At 39.9% G+C, this 22,122-nt stretch overlaps 1 protein-coding gene across 4 annotated transcripts in view; it reads right to left on the bottom strand.

Annotated features, from left to right (window-relative positions):
* The window catches only part of TFRC (transferrin receptor), a 34,417-nt gene extending 13,200 nt beyond the window's left edge, over positions 1–21,217 (bottom strand). The window contains exons 1-10 of one of the 4 annotated variants that reach the window (XM_043594462.1): positions 21,198–21,217; positions 10,311–10,369; positions 9,529–9,739; positions 8,108–8,321; positions 6,592–6,741; positions 6,314–6,416; positions 4,393–4,506; positions 3,364–3,462; positions 2,834–2,973; positions 332–489 (exon numbers count right to left, since the gene is read on the bottom strand). In XM_043594462.1, coding sequence (XP_043450397.1) covers positions 332–489; positions 2,834–2,973; positions 3,364–3,462; positions 4,393–4,506; positions 6,314–6,416; positions 6,592–6,741; positions 8,108–8,321; positions 9,529–9,739; positions 10,311–10,346 — 1,225 coding nt within the window. In that variant the 5' untranslated portion in view covers positions 10,347–10,369; positions 21,198–21,217. Of the gene's footprint in view, positions 1–331; positions 490–2,833; positions 2,974–3,363; positions 3,463–4,392; positions 4,507–6,313; positions 6,417–6,591; positions 6,742–8,107; positions 8,322–9,528; positions 9,740–10,310; positions 10,370–17,116; positions 17,305–21,197 lie in introns of those variants that run through there. The other 3 variants (XM_043594460.1, XM_043594459.1, XM_043594461.1) reach the window with 3 other exon arrangements.
* Positions 21,218–22,122: the final 905 nt, after the last annotated feature.

Raw genomic sequence — 22,122 nt, forward strand, 5'->3', positions numbered from 1 at the left:
TAGTTGCAACAGAGACTGTATATCCTGCAAAGTGTTTATCTGTCCCCTTAAGAAGTAGTTTGCTTACTGATGACATATTCAATAACTTCAAAGAGATTCTCTAGTCACAGTGGTCAATTTTTGACAAATTAATTTCCTAGGGCCTTATTACCTCCCAATAAAACTGACACCTAAAAAGTTCACTGTAGGACAGACCAGAGCACTCCACAAAACCAAGCCAAAGCCAGCCTTCCTGCACTCTCTCTTCTGGCCACATTCTTATGAACTAGGAAAACAGAAACAAACTAACAAACAAAAGAAAAAAACAAAACAAAAAACCAAGGGTCTTTACCAGGTTCTTCAAAACCTTTAATAACTCCAAACACGTTAAAAATTCTTATCTCTTTCAGCACGTTGTTCACAGTGAGCTTCACATTCCAGTTCCGTGAGGTTTCCAGCCTACAGGAGGAGTCTGTTTCCCAAGCAGAAGGACAGTCTCCTTCCATATTTCTAGAAGTAGAAAACAGACATTAGAGTTCTGATTATTATGGCTTCCCTCAGGTTTACAAAATCAATCTTCCTTACTCTCCAGTGAAGTTTTAGGCTAAGAGGACATATAAAGAAAACATATACAAAATTTACTCCCTGGTGGCTAACCATTTGTGTCTTACTCCGATCTGTAGGCAATCATCTGAAAATCATCAGTTATCTCCTGGTTTAAACAATGTTTTAAAAAAATTTCTGTACCTATCCTCATCTGAAATGTGCCTTTCTGCCAGAGACACAGCTATCATTTACATGTGAAGTAGATACCAAGATGGACTCAGAATGAAGTTCTGACATAAAAACCTGTGAGTATATTCCCATGTTTCCTCTCTACACTAACTAGTATACATTCTTTTTTTTTTTTTTTAATTTATTCTTGAGAGATAGAGACAGAGCATGAGCAGGGGAGGGGCAGAGAGAGAGGAGGAGATGCAGAATCTGAAGCAGGCTCCAGGCTCTGAGCTGTCAGTACAGAGCCCGACGTGGGGCTCGAGCTCACGAACCGCGAGATCATAACCTGAGCTGAAGCCGGAACTTAACTGACTGAGCCACCCAGGCGCCCCTATACATTCTTATCATAATTATAAAAGAATATTTTCATGCTGCTGATAGTTACGTATCTTCCCCTGTCTAATTCCTCATGTTACCCAAACAATGACTGCTCTATTTACATAAATGTCAAAACACAATTACCCCACACTACACAAGGATAAGACAGGGAAGGGAGCTGGCATCACAGGTTAGGGAAGACCTGTAGGTGGAGGTAAGAATGATCTGATTTGAAGTTTGGTATAAGTCAATAAAAAATCACCATTTTTAAAATGCTTCATGGGATGCCTGGGTGGCTCAGTCAATTAAGCGTCTGAGTCTTGATCTCTGCTCAAGTCATCTCATTGTTTGTGGGATGGAGCCCTATGTCGGCCTCTACACTAATAGCATGGAGCCCACCTGGGATTCTGTCTCTCCCTCTCTCTCTGCCCCTCCCCGCGCATGAGCACTACTCTCTCTAAATAAATAAGTTAAAAAAAAAAATGCTCATAGATAGCATGGTTAATAGTCACATGGTGTTACATGTGTGTCCTTACATGTAAATGCTCTTCATTTGAAATCAGTCACCCTGCTAAGTAGATTATATTTTAGCTATCCAATTAAGTGAAAGAAACATGATCAGTGGGGTTAGAGTAACTTGTTCTACATCACACAGAAAATCTAAGTGTCTGAGACCAGATCTACATTCTATACCAATACCAGGTGGGAAGTATGTCTAGATCAAGATAAAAACTAATGACATGTACTCTAATCAGACAGGGTTCTATTTTTAAAGACAGATACTAATACATTAGGGAGGATATCCAGGACTAATCATGACTGTAAAGCATCTGGAAACTGTCATGAGAACTGAAGATATTCCATTATAGACAAGAAAACTTGAACTGTTGTTGCTAAGAAGAAAATCTAGAACTAATCGGTGTTACAGGGAATAAGATTTCAGTTCAACATGAATTCTAACAGCTCTTTTCCAATAACTGAATAGGTTGCCAAGGGCAACAAAGTGCTTTACCTCAGGAAGTCCTCAAGGAGAAGCTATGCCAGGAATGGTACACAAGGAATTCACTGGGTAAATTGAACAAGGACTTGCAGAGTTTGTAAATCCAATGTCTAATTATTAATATCACTTTATGGAGGAAAAACTTCATGTTTATCTACACCAGCGTAAGAGCTATCCACCCCACGAGATGCCAAATATGGAAAACTACAGCCAATTATCTAAAATGCTATCAAATTGAGGTGACTTTTAAGCGTCTGACTCTTGATTTTGGCTCAGGTTATGATCTCATGGTTTGTGAGTTCAAACCTTACATCATGTTTTGTGCTGACAGGGTGGAGCCTGCTTGGAATTCTCTATCTCTCCCTCTCTCTGCCCCTCCCCTGCTCATGCACACTCTCTCTCTCAAAAACAAAGTAACCTTTTTTTTTTTTTTTTTAAATGTTTATTTAGTTTTTGAGAGAGACAGAGTATGAGTGGTGGAGGGGCAGAGAGAGGGGGAAACACAGAATCGGAAGCAGGCTCCAAGCTCTGAGCTGTCAGCACAGAGCCCAACGCAGGGCTCCAACTCACAGACCCGGAGATCATAACCTGAGCCGAAGTCGGATGCTCAACTAACTGAGCCACCCAGGCGCCCAACAGAATAACTTAAAAAAAAAAATAAATAATAAAATGTTATCAAATCAACTTAAGGAGATTATTATTCCTTTCTAACTCATAAAACCAGTTTTCAAAAAGGACAATTTTCAAATAAGAACTTACCCAAACAACTTTTCTGCAGTGGCTCTGGAGATGGTTTGGACAGGTATATTCGGCAATCCTGATGATTGCGATGGTGGAAACTGAGTATGATTGAAAGAAGGGAATCCAGGTGTATATGGGTCACCTGTTCCCAGATGGGCCTAGTTAAACAAAAAAGTAATGTGCTCTGTCAGACATTTATTCAAGAAATCCTTAGAAGATTCAGACTCAGTATGAGGGTATAGCCTACATTTAGTTTAGCAACTCAAACCATGAAGGTCTGAGTGGCTCTAAAATATGTGACTCTTGTTTTTATATGGCAATGGCATATGCCAAATCTCAATTCAAGACACTATTGAAAAGGTAATGTTAGCAATAATAACTAGGTCTCAAAGTCCCATAATCCATTTTCTTGTTACTGCTAAGACCCTCCCAGAAAAAAAAAAGAGTATTTAATAAGGAAGGCATGTTACACTTCTACTAATGCAGATGGAATCCAGCAACAATTTGTAGAACCCAAAAACTCATTTACGTAAGAAATAAGAACTCACATGTCCAAAGAATGGAATCTCTGCATTAGTAATGGGAAATTTAGCCTGGTCCATGTATATCAAGACACCAATTGCATTGAAGCTTTCAGCATTTGCAACCTAAAGAAAAACATGTAAAGGTCAGAAGTGAAGATGTAATCACAAAGTTAGAAGAACAGTGTTGGGCTTTATGCTAAGACAAAAGGTTACAGAGGACTGCACTGAAACTCCCAAATGTTGCAAATAGCTTACATGTTGAGAAAAAATACTTCCCTTAACTAACTCATTAAGAGAGTTTCAAAGATAAGAGAAATAATAAAAACCCATCTAACACAACCACTGTCTTTTAGTATGTTCCATTCTAGGCCCTTATTACATAGGTTTGACTTTCAATTTTCTTTTTCAAAAAACATAGTTATACATATATATTCCATATATACATAAAATTTGGTTATATAGAACTTAACAAAGCACCTTAATTTAACAATGATTTAGCAATTCTATGTAACAACAGAATATTGTTATTTTAAATTTAAACTGCTTTCACTGAAGCATTTCTGATTACCTCATTGTCACCGAAAGACAATGACTACAGAATACTCCAAGTGGCTATGCCATAGTTCTGGAAGTATCCTACAGTTTAGATAATTATAACTTATTTGATTTGTTGAATACTTTAATAAATTCAAGTTTAGGGGTGCCTAGGTGGCTCAGTAAGTTAAGCGTCCCACTTCGGCTCAGGTCATAATCTCCTAGTCCGTGAGTTCAAGCCCCGCACTGGGCTCTGTGCTGACAGCTTAGAGCCTGGAGCCAGCTTCTGATTCTGTGTCTCCCTCTCTCTCTCTGCTCCTCCCTGCTTGAGCTCTGTCTCTCTTTCTCTCAAAATTAAATAAACATTAAAAAATAAGTAAATAGAAAATAAATTCAAGTATATTATTAGATATGAGAGTTTAAGACTGATGGTTTCCAGAATGTGAAAAAAAAATAATCAATGATACCACTTAAAGGAAGAATAGTATGATACCAGTGTATTTAATAACTTATACTCACCTTTTCAGCAAAAGTGATTTTCCCTGCTCTAACAATCACTAAAGATCCATTCACAGGAGAGTTTAAATTCTCAAAGTCTTTTTTAGTGCCAAAATTAGCATGGACCAGTCTACCCTAGAATAAAAACATGAGATTTAATGAGCATTACGGTATTAGAACAGCCGTAGAGTCTGAGAGAGGATAGTTTTACAGATCAAACCCAATAGAGAAAACAGAGATAAAAGGAGGCCAAAGCCTAAAAGGATGTAAGAATTCCAGTCAAACTAGTCAGTTGTTAGGAGTGAATCAAGACTCTGGCCTCCTATAGTCACATCTTGCATCATCACATGCTGCCTTGAATCTAATTTGCATTGCTCTTGACATTTAATCTCTTTTACATTGCTTCCAATATTGTGTGGGGAGAGAAAGTCTAACAGGATATGATAAACAAAGAGACATATACCAATATAAATACTGTAGGCTACCCCTGGCTGCACCAATTACATAAAGTTCCTAACACTTGAATGCTAGATAATTGAGGACATACATAAAAATAGGTCTTAACGGAAAGTTCTGATAAGAAATCTGTATGAAAATTGTTAAACGCTATCTATCACAATAAAGTGTCTTGCATAGATCAATTTTTAGATGTTTATAAAAGCTGTCTCATAATATTCCTAAACTATTAATAGAGCTATATAAACTGATCCTGACAACCAAATAACCTAAATGTAGAAAGCTTGCAGGTGAACTAAAACCTTCAATGTTTCTGACAGAACAGTGTACCCACCTCCAAACCCCTAGGTTATAGGTAGTCAGGGAAAGTGATATAGCACAGGTAAAACTTCATCTGGCTTGAAAGGCATCCAATAAATTGACCCCTGACATACTAACATTTGTTTTTTAAAACCTGAAAAACCTAGGTAGATCTATCAACTGTTTTTTAAATTTCTGCAGTAGTTTGGCCATATTTGCCTAAATTAAAGATTCAAGCTAAGACTGGACTCCAGCCAAGATGGTTACTTATATTATATCTGTCCCCACATAAAGTGGAATCTTTTTTTTTTTATTTAAAAAAAAATTTTTTTTTAACATTTTTATTATTTATTTTTGAGACAGGGAGAGACACAGCACGAACAGGGGAGGGTCAGAGAGAGGGAGACACAGAATCTGAAACAGGCTCCAGGCTCTGAGCTGTCAGCACAGAGCCCGACGCAGGGCTCGAACTCACAGACCGTGAGATCATGACCTGAGCCGAAGTCGGCCACTTAACCGACTGAGCCACCCAGGCGCCCCCATAAAGTGGAATCTTGATACATGCATTCACTCAACAAACACCATCTGTCAGGCACTGTCCAAGGGTCTATGACACAGCAGTAAATGAAGCCAACCTCTAGCCCTGCATGTAGCTTTCATTCTAGTGTGGAAACAAATGAGTAATGTCAGGGGTGTAAGTACCAGTAAGAAAAATAAAGCGGATAAAGGGAAGTGATTGGAGGAGGGCCATTTTTAACAAGATAATCAAGGAAGACTTCCCTAAGGAGGTTAACACTGGAAAAGACACTTGCACAAAAGGAGGGAACAGGCCATATTGGTAGTCAGGGGAAGAGTGGGCCCACAGAAGGAAAGGGAGTTTTATAAAAGCCTTGAGGTGGAAGCATGCCTGCATTTGAGTGGTTTAGGAACACCGGGGAGGTTGGAGTGGCCGGCAGAGTGCAAGAGGAAGAGAGCAGTAGGATTACTTAGAGCCTTGCCGTCCTGAAAGAAGACCTAGGATTTTACTTTCACTGTGGCATAGGATGGCTGAGAATAAGAATATCTCACGATCAGTTACATTTTAAAAAATAAATTTATACCAAAATTCCTAAGAAAGGTAACGACAATGAGTTTCTGAGCTCTTCAACAGGGAAGACCATCTCATGCACCGTTTCGCCTTACTTACAGTAACTGTCGCTGCCTTACTGTATGCCACATAGCCCTCTGGACTCTCCACCAGGTATACCATGCCACTGTTCGTGCCCACTATGGTCACTGAGTTTGAAGCACTGGCAAAAAAAGATTAAGTTAAAATGAAGCTGAAGCTAAGGACAGCCTTGGGAAAAAAATGGCTTTAGTACATTTAGCATCTGATTTGCATTATTTATTCTGGAAGTCTTTGCTGTATTAGCACACCTGAAAATAGCTACTTCTAGAAAATAAGTTTACCATCTTTCAACATACCTGCCTTTGACCTGAACCTTAACAAAATGTTCATCATGCCAGGCTTTGCTAAGTTGAAGCTCACGGAATCGGTTCTCAATGAAAAAGGCAAGGCTTTCATCTTTTTGAGATCCAGCCTCACGAGGGAAATATGAATTTTCATTCAGCTGCCTAGAGGAAAAAAAGTCACTGTCACATGAACTAAAATTTAATTTAAAATAAACAATGAACTCAAATATCAAGAAAATTGTTTTAAAATAACTCAATACTATTCATCATAGCTAAGATAACTATGACCCCAAATTTCAAGGTTGACTAGAGACAAACTTAGAAGAAAAAAAATTATGCCCAATGTCTAAAGGAATTTATGACTTCAGCTTTATCCAACCTCTGAATCCAATGTATAGTACTCCATCAAGAACCCCATCTTAACACATATATGTGCTTAGGGTAATTTTAGGGGAAATGAGTAAGCAAAATCAAAGTATTACTGTTGGTGAACTCAAGATGTACAGCTTTAATTTTCACCTTTGAAGCAAAACTACTCCTTGTTCTGATCTCCTATGTCTCACTGTAAATATATATACATCATATTAGTTATTTGATTTTTGTTTGGTAGACTACACTCTTACGTTATCCATAATGCCTGGTATACGGTATATACAAAAGTATTCATTAGATGAAGTAAAAATGCCAAAATTCCTCATCTAAGACTAAGAGAATCATTGTACCACGGAAACTACTGGAAGCCAGCTAATAGGTAAACGATGAATACGTTCTTTACACAGGGTTATATACGTGTCTAAGGAAGGTCTTCAAAATCGAAGGACAGAAACCTTAAGGACACTTCTAAGGCTATACGGATTAATGAGAACCAGAAGAAATCACGAATACTAGAGACATGATAGTCTCTATATCAAGTCGGGCAGTCAAGTTAGTCCTGATCTAAAGAATAAAAAAGGCTACTGATGCCCTTGTTGATGGTAGCAAAGCTCAGTGTGCCTTACAAGGGGTTGAGATGAAAATCAAAGCAAAGAAAGTCTGACAGCAGGCAACAAGCTTAAAAGACCAGATGGGGCGCCTGGGTGGCGCAGTCGGTTAAGCGTCCGACTTCAGCCAGGTCACGATCTCGCGGTCCGTGAGTTCGAGCCCCGCGTCAGGCTCTGGGCTGATGGCTCAGAGCCTGGAACCTGTTTCTGATTCTGAGTCTCCTTCTCTCTCTGCCCCTCCCCCATTCATGCTCTGTCTCTCTCTGTCCCAAAAATAAATAAACGTTGAAAAATAAAAGACCAGATGACAAAAAGATCAAAGACCTCTGAATTTTTTAAAGAAAAAGGAGTGTCCTCACAAAAATTTTTTCCCCATCCAACAAGTTTGAATTCTTTACTAATTCTTTACCTTCCAGCTAAACATGGGAAGTCTCCCCTACTGTAAGAAGTCTTTCCTCCAGACTGTCATGTTTGTTTTGTTTCACTGCTCTGAATAATCAGTATTTGTTAGGGACTGAGATTAAATTTGTGAAATAGCTCAAGTTTACCTGATGGTGCTGGTGAACTCTGTGTTACTCAGTTTCTCTGACAGCATTGTTTTGAGGTCCGACCAAAATAAGTGAGAAGGTGCTTCAGGAAAGTACTCTTCTGTTTCTGAAGGTTCGGTTCCCTCTACCTCCAGAGACTCTGTTCCTGCTGGTCTCTCACATTCAGACTTCGCTTCTACACGTTTACAATAGCCCAAGTAGCCAATCATAAATCCTATGGATAAAAAGTTTCAGAACTGACAATATATTCCTATAGGAACTGTTAATATTTTCAGCTAAGCCTTGAAAATACTGGCTTTAATCAAATTGTAAGCAGTAGGAAAGTAAATAATGAATCTCAATTTTTTTATATTTTAAACCATTCAATCTAATAAATCATACAGTTGACTCCTGAACGATGCAGGGGTTGGGGGTGTATACCCTCACACAGTAGAAAATCTGCATGTAACTTTTGACTCTCCAAAAACGTTAACTACTAATAACCTACAGTTGACTGGAAGCCTTATGGTAACATAAAGAGTTGATTAACACATATTTGTATGTTACATATGTTATGTGCCATATTCTTACAATATCTGTCTTTTTCTTATCTTTTTCAGTATTTCTACACTACACAGTTGGTGTGCAAGTTCTTCAAATTGTCACAAATCTCCAAAAACTTTTCCAATATATTTACTGAGGGGCACCTGGGTGGCTCAGTCAGTCAAGCGTCCGACTCTTGGTTTCATCTCAGGTCATGATCTCACAGTTCGTGGGTTCAAGCCCTCCATCTGGCTCTGCGCTGGCAGTGCAGAGCCTGCTTGGGATTCTCTCTCTCCTCTCTCTGCCCTGCCCTCCTACTCACTCTCGCTCTCTCTCAAAATAAATTAAATATATACATACGTATTTTAAAAAATCTGCATATATGTGGACCCACACAGTTCAAGTCCATGTTGTTCAAGAGTCAACTTTATAGTAACTTTAAATACTTGCCTTTTAATTGTGTTTAAGTTTATTTATTTATTTAAGTAATCTCTATACCCAACCTGGGGCTTGAACTCTTGGCCCCAAGATCAAGAGTCACATGCTCTACTGACTGAGCCAGTGAGGTGCCCCTAAATAGTTACCTTTTTAAAATATAGGTAACTTTTCTTCCCAGAAGCCTTCTTTAAATCCTTAGGCCAAGCTTCTATGCTACAGATATCCTGTGTGTATTCCTAGTATAACATTTGCACATTACAATGAAATGATTCATGTGTCTCTCTTCTTCCACCAGGCCAAACTCAAAGGCAGGCATAGAATCTTAGTCATTGTTGTTGTATTCCTAGTGCCTAGCATAATGGCACATAAAAAGGCACAAAATAAATGTTTGCTTGGCTGAATTAACAGATTTCCTGGAGTCACTCCCAAGGAACATTTAAGTTTTGAATAGCCACTCTTACCAATCAAGAAAAAGAGGATTATAGCGATAGTCCCATAGCAGATAAATCCATTAAACCTTTTTGGTTTCGTGACACTGGCACCATTATCCCTCATGTTATTGTCAACATTTTCTTCTTCATCTGCAGCTAGTTTCATCTCCACATGACTGTTGTCACCATCTACTTGCCGAGCCAGACTAAACCGGGTATAGGACAATGGTTCTCCACCAAACTGAGATTTGAAGAAAAGAGAGAAAGAAAGCATCATGAAAGAGAAGAAAGGGAAGAGGAACATTTACCAAAAGTTTGGTTAGGTACTATACTTAGTAGTGGACCATTACTATGACTTGCTATATATTCTTAAGAAAAAAGAAGTTCCTCTTTCAAAGCAACATTCTTCCTGATACCTAGTTCTGTCAATGGTAGATGGGGGCTAGATCACACACTGGCCTTTTGCATCTCATTCAGCCTTTTCATTCAGGGTTTCTGTTACATATGTCTACTAATATAGGTATACATTTTGATCAGCTTTCTTTGTTCATCTTATCAATGTGGCTGTCCCCCTCCTACCATACTTGAAATACCCTGTATGTTCTTACAAGATTTCCCATAGTTAACTCCACACAAGACTGAAGATACCCTTTGTGGGAGGAGTTACATTGCCAAGCCACCACTTCAACATAAAAAAATACTTTATGACAGCTTTGAATATTACTTCATGCTTATTGGGTGAGAGCCATTCTTCTATATTTCATATTCTCACAAACTGGTGACAAGGAATAACAAAACTTAAAATATCTTACCAAGGTAGAGAATGCTGATCTGGCTTGATCCATCATTCTGAGCTGCCACACGAAAGAACCTAGTATTAAAACAGAAATTTAATACAAAATAGATACCATTGTACCAGTTATAAGAGGTTTTCATTACCACGCTAAATTATTATATATCAAGTTTACTTTTAAATATATTATCACATTCCCAGAAAGGGTCTTTAATAAAGACATTTAGTTCATAGGAAAACTAAATTTAATATAATCCTTGATTAGATCCTGAGTTGAGGTGGGGTGGAGGTGAGAACAACTACAAAGGATATTATTGGGAAAAATAAGAAATCTGAATACAGACTACATAGTGGATAACAGTATTGCATCAGATTAGATCTGGAGAGTGTGATATATTCGATTTGATTATATTAGATTTGGAGAGTGTGATGATTTATTCTGTTTTTGGAAAAGAATGCCCTTGTTCTTAGGAGATTAATGCTGAAGAATTTAAGAATTTAGTATTGGGGCACCTGGCTGGCTCCATTGGAAGAGCATGTAACTCTTGATCTCAGGGTCATGAGTTCAAGCCATATGCTGGGTGTAGAGATTACTAAAAAAAAAATTGGAAAACTTAAAAAAAAAAAAAAAGAAAGGATGAAGTATCCTAACACTTATAACTTACTTTCAAATAGTTTAGTTTAAAAAAAAGCGTCTGAAAAAAAAGGGGTATAAGAGGGGCACCTAGAGGCACGTAGGTGGCTCAGTCGGTTAAACATCCCACTCTGGATTTCATGAGTTTGAACCCCACACTGGGTTCTGCACTCATGGTGCAAGCCTGCTTGGGATTCTCTCTCTCTGTCCCTCCCCTGCTCACTTCCTCTCTCAAAATAGACTAAAAATAAATTAATAAATTACTTTAAAGGCGTATAAGAAATTGGGGTGCCTGGGTGGCTCAGTCAGTTAAATGTCCGACATCGGCTCAGGTCATGATCTCACAGTTTGCGAGTTCGAGCCCCACATTGGGCTCTGTGCTGACAGCTCAGAGCCTGAAGCCTGCTTCGGATTCTGTGTCTCCTCTCTCCGCCCTTCCCCTGCTCATGCTCTGTCTCTGTATCTCAAAAAATGAATAAATGTTAAAAAAATTTTTTTTAAAAAGTGTATAAGAAGTAAAGCAAATGTGGTAACTGTTAATAATTGATGAATCAGAATAAAGGGTACATGAATATGGATATATACTGTACTATTATTTCAAGTTCTCCTACCATGGTTCTACCTACCATGGTAGGTAAATTTAAGTAACTGAATTTAGTAGTCAAAGGGACAAATACAACAGACTAGCACCTGGGGGGAAAAAAAAACCCAAAGTAGAATTAAGTCAAGACTGGTCATGCTAAAAAGACCTGTAACAAACCATCTTCAATATAAAAGGAGAGAAAACATGATCCTTCTGATTAAAGGAACAGTTCTTACAAATGATTTAATAGATCTTTGATGCAAAACGAAATAGACAAAAGAAAAACACACCATGCTGTTTTACACACAAAGAAGCCAACCATCTGAGATGTTCAGTGTCTTGTTCAAGGCTGAAAACTGATAATCCAAAAACTGAAGTTCAATGGGTTACTGAGTTATAAAAATTCTGTTCTCATCTCCAGAAATGTAAGAAATTAATCTTAACCTTCGAATCACTATGTTGTGTACCTAACACTGTATATTGTATGTCAACTATCCATAAATAAAATAAATTTAAAAATAAATAAATGACAGCCATTTTATTATTTTTTAAAGATTTAAACATTTTTTTATTTGAGAGAAAGAGAAAAGAAAGAGAGTGGGGGAGGGATAGAGGGAAGAGAGGGTGAGAGAGAATCCCAAACAGGGGAAAGTGCAGAGGGAAGACAGAGAGAATCCCAAGCAGGCTCCACACTCAGCACACAGACACAGGGCTCAATCCCACGACCCTGGGATCAAGGCCTGAGCCGAAATCAAGAGCTGGATGCTCAACTAACTGAGCCACCCAGGCACTGCTAAAAGATTTTTTTATTTTCAAATAATCTCTACACCCAACATGGGGCTTGAACTTACCCAGAGATCAAGAGTCACATGCTCTACCAACTGAGCCAGCCAGGCAACTTAACATCCATTTTAAAGGTGAAAAACACCTCTATAACCAACAGAGTTCTATGTTAAATTAAAGCACTGGTATTTAGTGAAATCCAGATTTTCTAATTAATTTGATTTGAGTGCCTCTAAATGTTTTAAAGCGATATTATGTTGAGATATATAAAATGGTCATTTATTTCATACTATTTTAAGGCTTTTCCTACACTACAAGTACACTTAACAGACCATTTAACATGCACATGTCACAAAGCAAACTGAGATATACACAGACTATAAAATAAAAGACGTTACATAAACTGGCATTAGAAAAGTCTCCTATCAAAACCTATTAACAACAACAAAAATTTAATCCCCAAGCTTTAACGACCAGAGCCAAGAAGCAAGATCATATTCTGAGAAGCAAAGTCTCTTGCCCTATCTGGTACAAAAAGTTTACCATTATCACTGCACCAGAACCCTACAAACCCAATCACTAGAACCAGAACTAGAAGACCCCACCCTGAACCAATTTTAATCACCCTTTTCTAGGAAAAACCAGTTTACAAGTTTAATGCTGATCTGAACCAGCCATTCCTCAAGGTTTCCAGTTTTAAATTAATTTTGAGATTAAAGTGACAACACTTTTAAATAAATGATCTAAATAAAGGATTTAAATAAATGATGAGATTGAGTTGATTGCAATTCTGCATAAACAGATATTAATAGAACATGTAATTATGATTTTGTATAATTAAAATCTAAGTACAGTTTTTACTGAGAACACCAGTATGTTATTTCTATTTCAATATCCAGACACAAAATGAAGACTATAACATAAAAGAAATCAAGTCAGAGGAAAAAATTGTGACTTAGGCAATTCCCATTTTAACTTCATAATTTAACCCCGCATCTATGAATAACACGATAATTCTAGGATATCTACAAAAGTTACTCCTTAAGTTTTATATACAAAAAAATTGAGTCATTCTTTCAAAATGACTTCATACATGATAAAGCTGTGTATTGAAAAGAACCCCTTACTGAATTTTCTTTGAACTGAAATCACTCTAATTTATGTACTCTAGAAGCATCAGAGAAACTTTTCCTACCAGTTATAATCACTGTCTATAAACAGTTCTGTTTATAGTTACATAGTTCTGTTAAAAGATGGCATCTAAAAGCCAAACATCTTTTATTACAGCTTATTTCACGATGTCACCACCATTGCTGATAACCCATAACAAGAGACAAACCAAACACCAACTGGATTTTTGTACATATTAGCACCTTGTGTATCTTTGGTGCTCTCAATGATAACTTGAAAATGTATTCAGTTTCTCACATTAATAATGAAAATTAAAGTAAGCAAAACAGAGCCGTGTATGTTTTGAACATGAAATGGAAGGAGTAACTGAGTCTTTTTTTTCTTTCTGAAATGTCTTTTAATTGAGCCATGGATGGAAGACAGGAGGCAGGCGAAGGTACAAGCTAGACTACAGTCCTAAACTTCTTCATAATTCAGTTCTAAACTTCTTTATAATTCCTATCATCTTATTCCTACTTTCTTCAAACGTGGCATTAATTTCTATTTAATTTTTTTAAATACAGTAAATACCTTGAGGTCTTAAGCTACTTTGGGGTGTCTCAAGACCAGGAGTCTGTACACAATACATACAGCTGAGGGTGGGGGGATCTTTGCACCAAAATGCATGGTCATCTATGTATAACATACCCAAAACTGCTACTGCATTTTACCTGAAATAAGAATGAGTCACTTGTTTATTATTGACAAGCCTACTTCCATTTGGAAAATGCGCCACAGCCTCAAGTCCTTGCAGCACACATGAAACAAAGTTCCTCTACTTGCTTTTAAGGCTCTCTGTTCTAGAGAACTTCACTACCTACTAAATGGTGCCCTCTACTATCTCCAAAATGAGACCGAATTCAGTCCCTGCCTCTACTAACATCCTTCCTTTGTTCTACTCATCCTTCCTTTCTTCTTGACTCAGCTCAGGGAACATCTTTATGAAGCCTTCTCTGATTGATTTCGCTACCCTATACTTGATAGGGAATATACAAAGAATAATTAACAAAGAAAGATATTTTATTTCTTAACAGTATGGGGACATACTTAAATGTATGTAAAGTTCATTTCTCATATCATTTGGAAATTACATAAAAAAGAATACAATGAAAACCTTGCACTTGGAACTGGAATCATCTCCCATCTCTGCCACTACTCTGGCTTATTCTAGAATCACAGGACAAAGCATGGATACTAGGGAGATTTTAAAAAGGAGAAAAACTTCAGGGGCGCCTGCGTGGCTCAGTCGGTTGAGCGTCCGACTTCAGCTCAGGTCATGATCTCACAGATCGTGAGTTCAAGCCCCGCGTGGGGCCCTGTGCTGACAGCGTGGAGCCTGGAGCCTGCTTCGGATTCTGTGTCTCCCTCTCTCTCTGCCATAACCCACTCGCATTCTGTCTCTGTCTCTCTCAAAAATAAACATTAAAAAAAAATTTTTTTTTAAGTAGAAAAACTTCACGGGCACCTGGGTGGCTCAGTCGGTTAAGCACCCAACTCAGTTTTGGTTCAGGTCCTGATCTTACGGTTCATGAGTTCGAGTCCTGCATTGGGCTCTGTGATGACAGCATGGAATTCTCTCTCTCTCCCTCTCTCTCTGCCCCTCCCCTGCTCTCTCTCTCAAAATAAGTAAACAAACAAATTTTAAAAAAAGGTAGAAAAACTTAAAAGGTTACCTGGTGGGGCTCCAAGATCTTAAGCAATTGGTTATGGATACCTGTTTTGCAAATTGTTTCCCTATGCATTTGCAGGAGAAATGAAAAGATGACATGAACCTACAAAACTTCTTCAGGGCCCCCAGGACACATATAATTGTGTCTACCCAGGATGGTCAAGCTCTTTCCTAGCTTTAAGGGTCTAAAATGAAACCCCATGGAGGAAAACAAGGAGAATCTTCATTTCTATTCAGCTTTCTGTAAAAAGATTGTCCAATTCAGTCTACCTGTACAGTGCTCATCTGAGACAGCAGACAAATGGCACATCCAGAGAAGGGTTCCAAAAGGCCTCAGAGGATCATTTTTAACTAGCTTTTGTTGTTGTCTGATTCAAGTTTCGCCGGGCACCTTGCTCCCCTATAGTTAAGTACGTTATCAGAGGCAAATAACTGCCACAACCTAGGGCAGGGTTAGTGGAGTTGTTGTCTCTACCCAACAATCTTCAGTACAGGCTAAGTTCACAACCATTACTTCACAAAAACATTCCATATTCTATCAAAGAAAAGTTAAAAGGTGCTATGCTGTAAGTCGATTTTTGGAAAATATTTCGTATCGATGACAAAACGTTTTAGGTTCTAGATCTTGTGAAGTATACTAAATTTATGATAATCCAAAACAGAAAAAAGAAGAGCCAAGAAGTACTTTAAATAGACTAAACTTGAATTTTGCAGTAGACAACAACTTCTGGAAATCACCTTAAACGTCTTTGTCAGTAAGGTCAAACTCCCTAGCTCAGAGGCAACTGAATCAGCATCTAGTATTCCAACTCCTATCTAAGCCTGGAATAAAGATATCAGGTATCCATGTACTTTTGTAAGAGGACAACTACTTCCTACTTCAATCCTCTCACCCCACCCCCCAAAAAAGGGAGAAAGCAGAAACAATTAAGTTCCCTGCTTTACCCAAGGTCGCTACAAACAGAGGAAAAAACGTTAACCGAAAAAAGTCAAGTCACAAAATATTTTCTTACCCTACCCACTACATTAGAAAGCTATCCACTAGAAAGTAACACAATGGGCGTCTAAGACATTTGTCAATATAGCAAGCCCTTTAACCATACTGCTAATTTCCTGAAAGGGAAAGCCAATTCTAATCTAAACAGCTTTCACTTGGCCTCTAGACCATAGCTTTCACAAAGTAGAAGTCTTATTTCTGAATCTCCCATCTTATAACAAGGAGAGCAATCAGAATATTCTTCGAGTCAGCACCTGCGGCATTCAAACAGCTTCTGCTTAGGGAAAACTGAGAACCCACACACAAAGCCAACGGCATCGCTGAAAGATCAGGTTGTGCCGGAGTTCAAACGCACGGCTTACAGAAGCTCACATCAAATTCCCAGGGCACACTCGTAACCGAGTGGAGGACAGCTCTGTCACTTTGAGCAGTGAGACCACGATCAGGGTAGGCGCCGAGAGAGCGTAGGGCTACAAGCTCAAGGTCACCCGCGCACCCCGACAGCAGTTCTTTGGGGAAACTTCCCGGAGTAGCCACGTGCTCCCAGCAGAGCCAGTCTACGCTGCGGCAGCGTGGCTCGCACTCCCGCGCCCGCGGCCTATGGCTGTCCCACGAGGTCCTGTATCTTTTAAGGACGAGCTAGTGAGGACAAGGGATCGGGGTGGCCTGAGGAACGGCCGGAAGCAGAATGGCGGGGCGCAGAGCGACAGCCGGGTACCCCTCATCCCGCCTTCAGTGCCTTAACGGAGAAACCATTCGCCGCCCGGCGAGACGAGAAGGGCGCAGAAAGGCAGAGAAGGGCAGCCCTTCTCCGCACCGCGGCTCCACCTCGCTGCACCTGCAGCCCGCTCCCCGCGCCGCGGCGGCCCCTTCCAGTCCCGCACGCGGGCCCCGCTCCATCCCGCCCTCTCCTCCCGAAGGCTCCGCAAGCCTCCCCGCGCCCCCTGCGGTCCCCCAATGCAGCTGGACAGCACCAAGGGGGCCCGCACCGGAGACCGCTCGCACCCGCCCAGCAGGCTGAGGGGAGGCCAGGGAGGGTCGGCGAGATTCTAGCATCGGCGCGTCACTCACACAGTCTCCCCTCCGGCCGCTACCGCCCGAGCCGCTACAGGCCGAAGCTGAGGCTCTGTGGGGGATGTACGCCCCCAACCGGCTGTTTATAACCTGGCCCCGCCCTCTTCCGACCCCCCCAGGCTTTGCGTCACTTCCTGCCTCACGTACACCCCAGAGGTGCCCTGGAAATGGACTGCCTTGGGCGAGCCGTGAGCACGCACTGGGACAAGGGCGCTCGACTAGTGTGCGCGGAGGGGCGGGGAGGAGCGGGTTGGGGCGTGGTCGGAGGGAAAAGGCGCCAAGCTTGCAGGTGCCGGGAGGAGCCGTGGAACCCGCACTGGCTTCCTCCTCGCCGCCTTCCGCCGCGTCCCGGGCCGCAGCCTTGATACACGGAGCCCTCCGTCTAACCTTGACCGACCTCCAGGCCTTGCAGTACAAAGGGTGATGGTGTTGGCGTTTACTTTTACATCTTGGATACTTAACACTGAAATAATTCCTTAAAGTGTATGCCCTAGTTGGGATATTAGGTAGCCAATAAAGACATATTGTGAGTATATATTTTGCAGCCTCAGAAGTGCTTAGGAGAAGCAAAAAGGAAAAAGAATTAAAAGCAGAATGCAAGTTTGTATTTAGGATGTGTAAAAAATGCACGTGGACCAAGACGGGCACAGTGCTTTGCATGATGTTTAATGCATGAGGGAATGAAAAGGAAAGCAGAAACAAGTGATTTATTAGGGGGGCATAATTGTAGATGAACTTTAATGTTCACTGCCATTATTGTTATTATAAGGTTGTGCAATGCATAACAAATAAAATAGGATTCTTGTCACTTTTTAAACTCTTTCCAACAATTACACCCGCTCCCCGCCTCTAGTCGGTCCAGGCAAGATTGGACAAGTTTACAAACAGGTACAAAGCGAGAAAACGGGCAGGGCCATAAAAGGGTCATAGATAAAGCGCTTTCCAGGTCCGAGCCCTGAGGGACAATGCACAATCCTTTAAAATGCAAATCCGTTTCCTGGCTTGGGCTCCGGCTCTTCCCCCAATTCTGCGCTAAATTTCAGGAAGTACCACGAGGTTTGCGCACCGCCCCCTTCCCTTTGCCCCCCGTTCTTTAAAATCTCGCCCCAGGGAGGAATATTTTTAAATCTTATAAGCAGAAACATAGCTGCATTTTAGAGGGTCTACGCAGGAAAAAGTGAAATCGAGGAATGGGACGGATAGGGATTAGCTGTGGAGGGGCCGCCTTGAAATTCCGACAATGGGCCGGCTGAGTCCCTTCTCCCTTTCCTTGCCCTGTGGGATCTTAACAAACATGGCTAGAATCGAGGTGAAAATCTTACAGCCACATGGACAAACGGGCTAAGGAGACCAAGGTTAGGAGGAACCTACGAAAATCCAAATTAAAAATTTTACATTCACTGGTACAGCAACTGTGGATAACAGTATGGAGTTTCCTCAAAATTTAAAAATAGAACTACCCTGGGGCCAGTAATAGCACTGCTGGTGGTTACCAAAAAGACACACACACACACACACACACACACACACAAAATCAAAGGGATACATGCACCTCTATTTTATATAGCCAAACTATGCAAGGAGTCCAAGCGTCCATCCATAGATGAATGGATAAAGAAGATGTGGTGTACAGATAAAATGGAATATTATTTGGCCATAAAAAATAATAAAATCTTGCTATTTGCAATGACATGGATAGAGCTAGAGATGATGATGCTAAGCAAAATAAGTCAAAGAAAGGCAGACAAATACCATCTGACCTCACTCATATGTGGAATTTAAGAAATAAAATGAATGAGAAAAGAAAAAAAAAAGACAAACCAAGAAACAGACTCTTAACTATAGAGAACAAACTAATGGTGACCAAAGGGGAGTCAGAGGGGGGATGGGAGAAGTAGGGAATGGGAATTAAAAAGTACACTTACCATAATGAAAAAAAAATTTTTTAAAGGTAACCTGAAAGAATTTACAGTCACTAAAATGAAACAACCAAGAGGACACCACTTTAAACAGTATGTCAATTATATTTTTAATTTCATATCTTTTATTAGCAACAATGGACACTATGGAATTAAATTCCCTTTACTACCCCTTTCTCCCTAGAAGCTTTGCAGGCTCTCCCTCCTCTGCAATTTCAAGTAGATGAATATAAATTTGTCTTGATTTGTTGCAGAATCTATACCCACTGAGAGGCAAGTTTGCTTTGTTTGGTATTCCATTCAAATGGTCCAACATCTTATTTTTTTAATCTGATTTTCATTGTAGTCATTGCGGTTGCCATTATTACACTACATTAGCTCCCACTTCTGGAGACCCAATAATTTGGATGCTTGCAATGACATCAGCTTTTCATCATCTTTATTTAAACTATCTGGCCTAACTGAAATGGCTATTATTCAAGGTCCAATCTTCTTCAGACGTAAGAGACCTTAGAACTGAAATTCTTGCAGTTTGGGGAAAGGAAAATTTTTTCCTCCATCCTGGACAATTGCGGCTTATATGCCATGCTGAGCTAAGGAATGGGAGACAGGCCTGGGGCTTTAAATGGGAAGAGGATATTTCACAGGACTATAAGAAGAGCAGGTGTTAGGTAATTAAATGTTTGCCCTGCCATACAGATGGGTCATTCAGACAAAATTCATCTCTCTTAGTAATGCTTACTGAAAATGGGATTAAAATACCTGCCTTGCAGATTTTCTGTGTGTTTAAATGAGATGTGGCAGGCGCAAGCTCCTAAAAACACACAGTAAACTGGCACATAATAGACTTTGGTCAGCGTTGGTGGAGTCAGCCTGGGTGGGATGGAGCAGAGTCAGGCAGAAAAGTAACATGGAAGATGTCTGCAGACTAGTGTAGGATTTTAGGTCAATGAAGAAGAAGAAATGAGGCTTTCAGCCTAGGAGAATGATTTGCGCAAAGATTCTGAAGTGACAACGAGCCTGTGGCATGCCAATGTTAAAAGACCCTAGTCTACAGAAATACCTGACAGCTACATCAGGGGAATTACTGGTGGAGAAAAGGGTACAGGAGTCATCAGCTATAAAATTCTCTCCCTCTCCCTTTTTTCTTCACCTGGAGATGAAAGCAGAAGTCTTGCTATTTGGTGAAGGAGAAATTGCAGGAAAAAAACAAGCCAGAAAAGCCACTGACATAGTGAAAAGGCATCCCAGCCTAGAAGTCAGCAACTGGTCTCAGAGCTGTTACCGATTGTGGTGTAGAAACATGGGTTTAATGGCTCCATGTATCAGTTTCCCCATTGGCCACATGGAGATAACACCCTTTTATTTCCTTCGCCAGTGAATTAAAAAGTAGGAAAGTTCCTTAAACCACACGGTTATACAGATATAATGTGCAGCTAGTTCAGAGCCCAAGCCACTTGAGTAAATGTGGCCAGAGTGGGGAAAAGCCTGGAAATGGGAAAGTTCTAAGCAACTATTACTTAAGAAAAGGAAAGTTGTCTTTAACGGCTTTCAATATCCTGATTACAGAAAAAAAAGACTCATTGGTAATGGCTGAGAAGAAAAGGTAATTAATTGCCATTATTATTAACATTTACTGTAGTAGTGTTGGGCATCAGGCAAAGACTCATAAGTAGATATGACAAATCTATACCTCTGAAAAGACAGGGGACACAGAAGACAAATGGGGAAACAGAATTTATACTTAAAAGATAACAAGGATGCAAATGTTAAATACAAGCAAAAATAAAAGCAAGCTGGGGTCTATGACAGCGAAATGTCCAGATCTGAAAAGATACATAAGGCTTTGATGTGCCCACTAGGACATACCTGTAGTTCTCTAAATCCTGCTCCAAATTATATGCCTATGTAGATTCTAGTTAATCTTTCTGTTTAACTGTTTTTAATAACCTATTTTTAACAGAAATGTACAATTGCATGTAGACACATTCTCCTCTCTAACTCAGGCACAGATGCAGCAAGAGGGAACTTTGGCTGCTTGTCCCATAAGATCAAAGTCAAAATGTACACCTCTTACCTTAGTTATAGACCAGGAACCTAGGAAGAAAAAAAAAAAAAAGGTGAGTAGAGGAGGGGGAAAGGCATCATAAACCCAAAGGTACAAGAGGATGCAAATTGGAGGTGGGAGGTTCTTCGTTTTAGTACTTTGTTTCTTACATTTAAAAACATTAATCTTTTTGGGGGAACCTGGGTGGCTCAGTCAGTTGAGTGTTGGACTTTGGCTCAGATCACGATCTCACAGCTTGTGAGCTCAAGCCTGCATCAGGCTTGCTGCTATCAGCGCAGAGCCTGCTTTGGATCCTGTGCCTGGCTCTGTCTCTGCCCTCCCACTCACTCTTTCTCAAAAATTAATTAATTAATTAATCTGTTTATGTTATGTATATTTTATCACAATTTTAAAAAACACATTAATATGCCAACTCACTAACAGAGGATCCAAAACCATTTGTTCCTTCTGGTGTCGTATCTATGGTCCAAATGCTAAATGGGGTCTCTTAGGGTCAAAAAATTTTTTAGTTTTTTTAGATGCAATTTATTTATTTATTTACTTTATTTGAGAGAGAGAGAGAAAGTGGGGGAGAGGGGCAGAGGGAAAGAGACAGAGAATCTTAAGCAGGCTCCATGCTCCGTGCAGAGCCCAGTGTGGGGTCCATCCCACGACCCTGGGATCATGACTTGAGCCAAAATTAAGAGGCAGACACCCAACTGACTGAGCCACCTAGGCACCCCAGGATCAAATATTTTTGATGGCACTCGATGCTTAAACTTTTGGTAAAATTTTATTTCACAACTCCGTATACATGTGTGTGTATATGTTTGTGTGTGTATGTGTGTTTATGTGTGTGTGTTCATAAGAAATAAGAGTTTCATGAAATAATACCTTTGCTATGTACAAAACACTATGGAGCTTTCCGTTTAATTTTTGAAATGTTGATTTCAAT

The sequence above is a fragment of the Prionailurus bengalensis genome, chromosome C2 (assembly GCF_016509475.1).
Source record: "Prionailurus bengalensis isolate Pbe53 chromosome C2, Fcat_Pben_1.1_paternal_pri, whole genome shotgun sequence".
Lineage (NCBI taxonomy): Eukaryota > Metazoa > Chordata > Mammalia > Carnivora > Felidae > Prionailurus > Prionailurus bengalensis.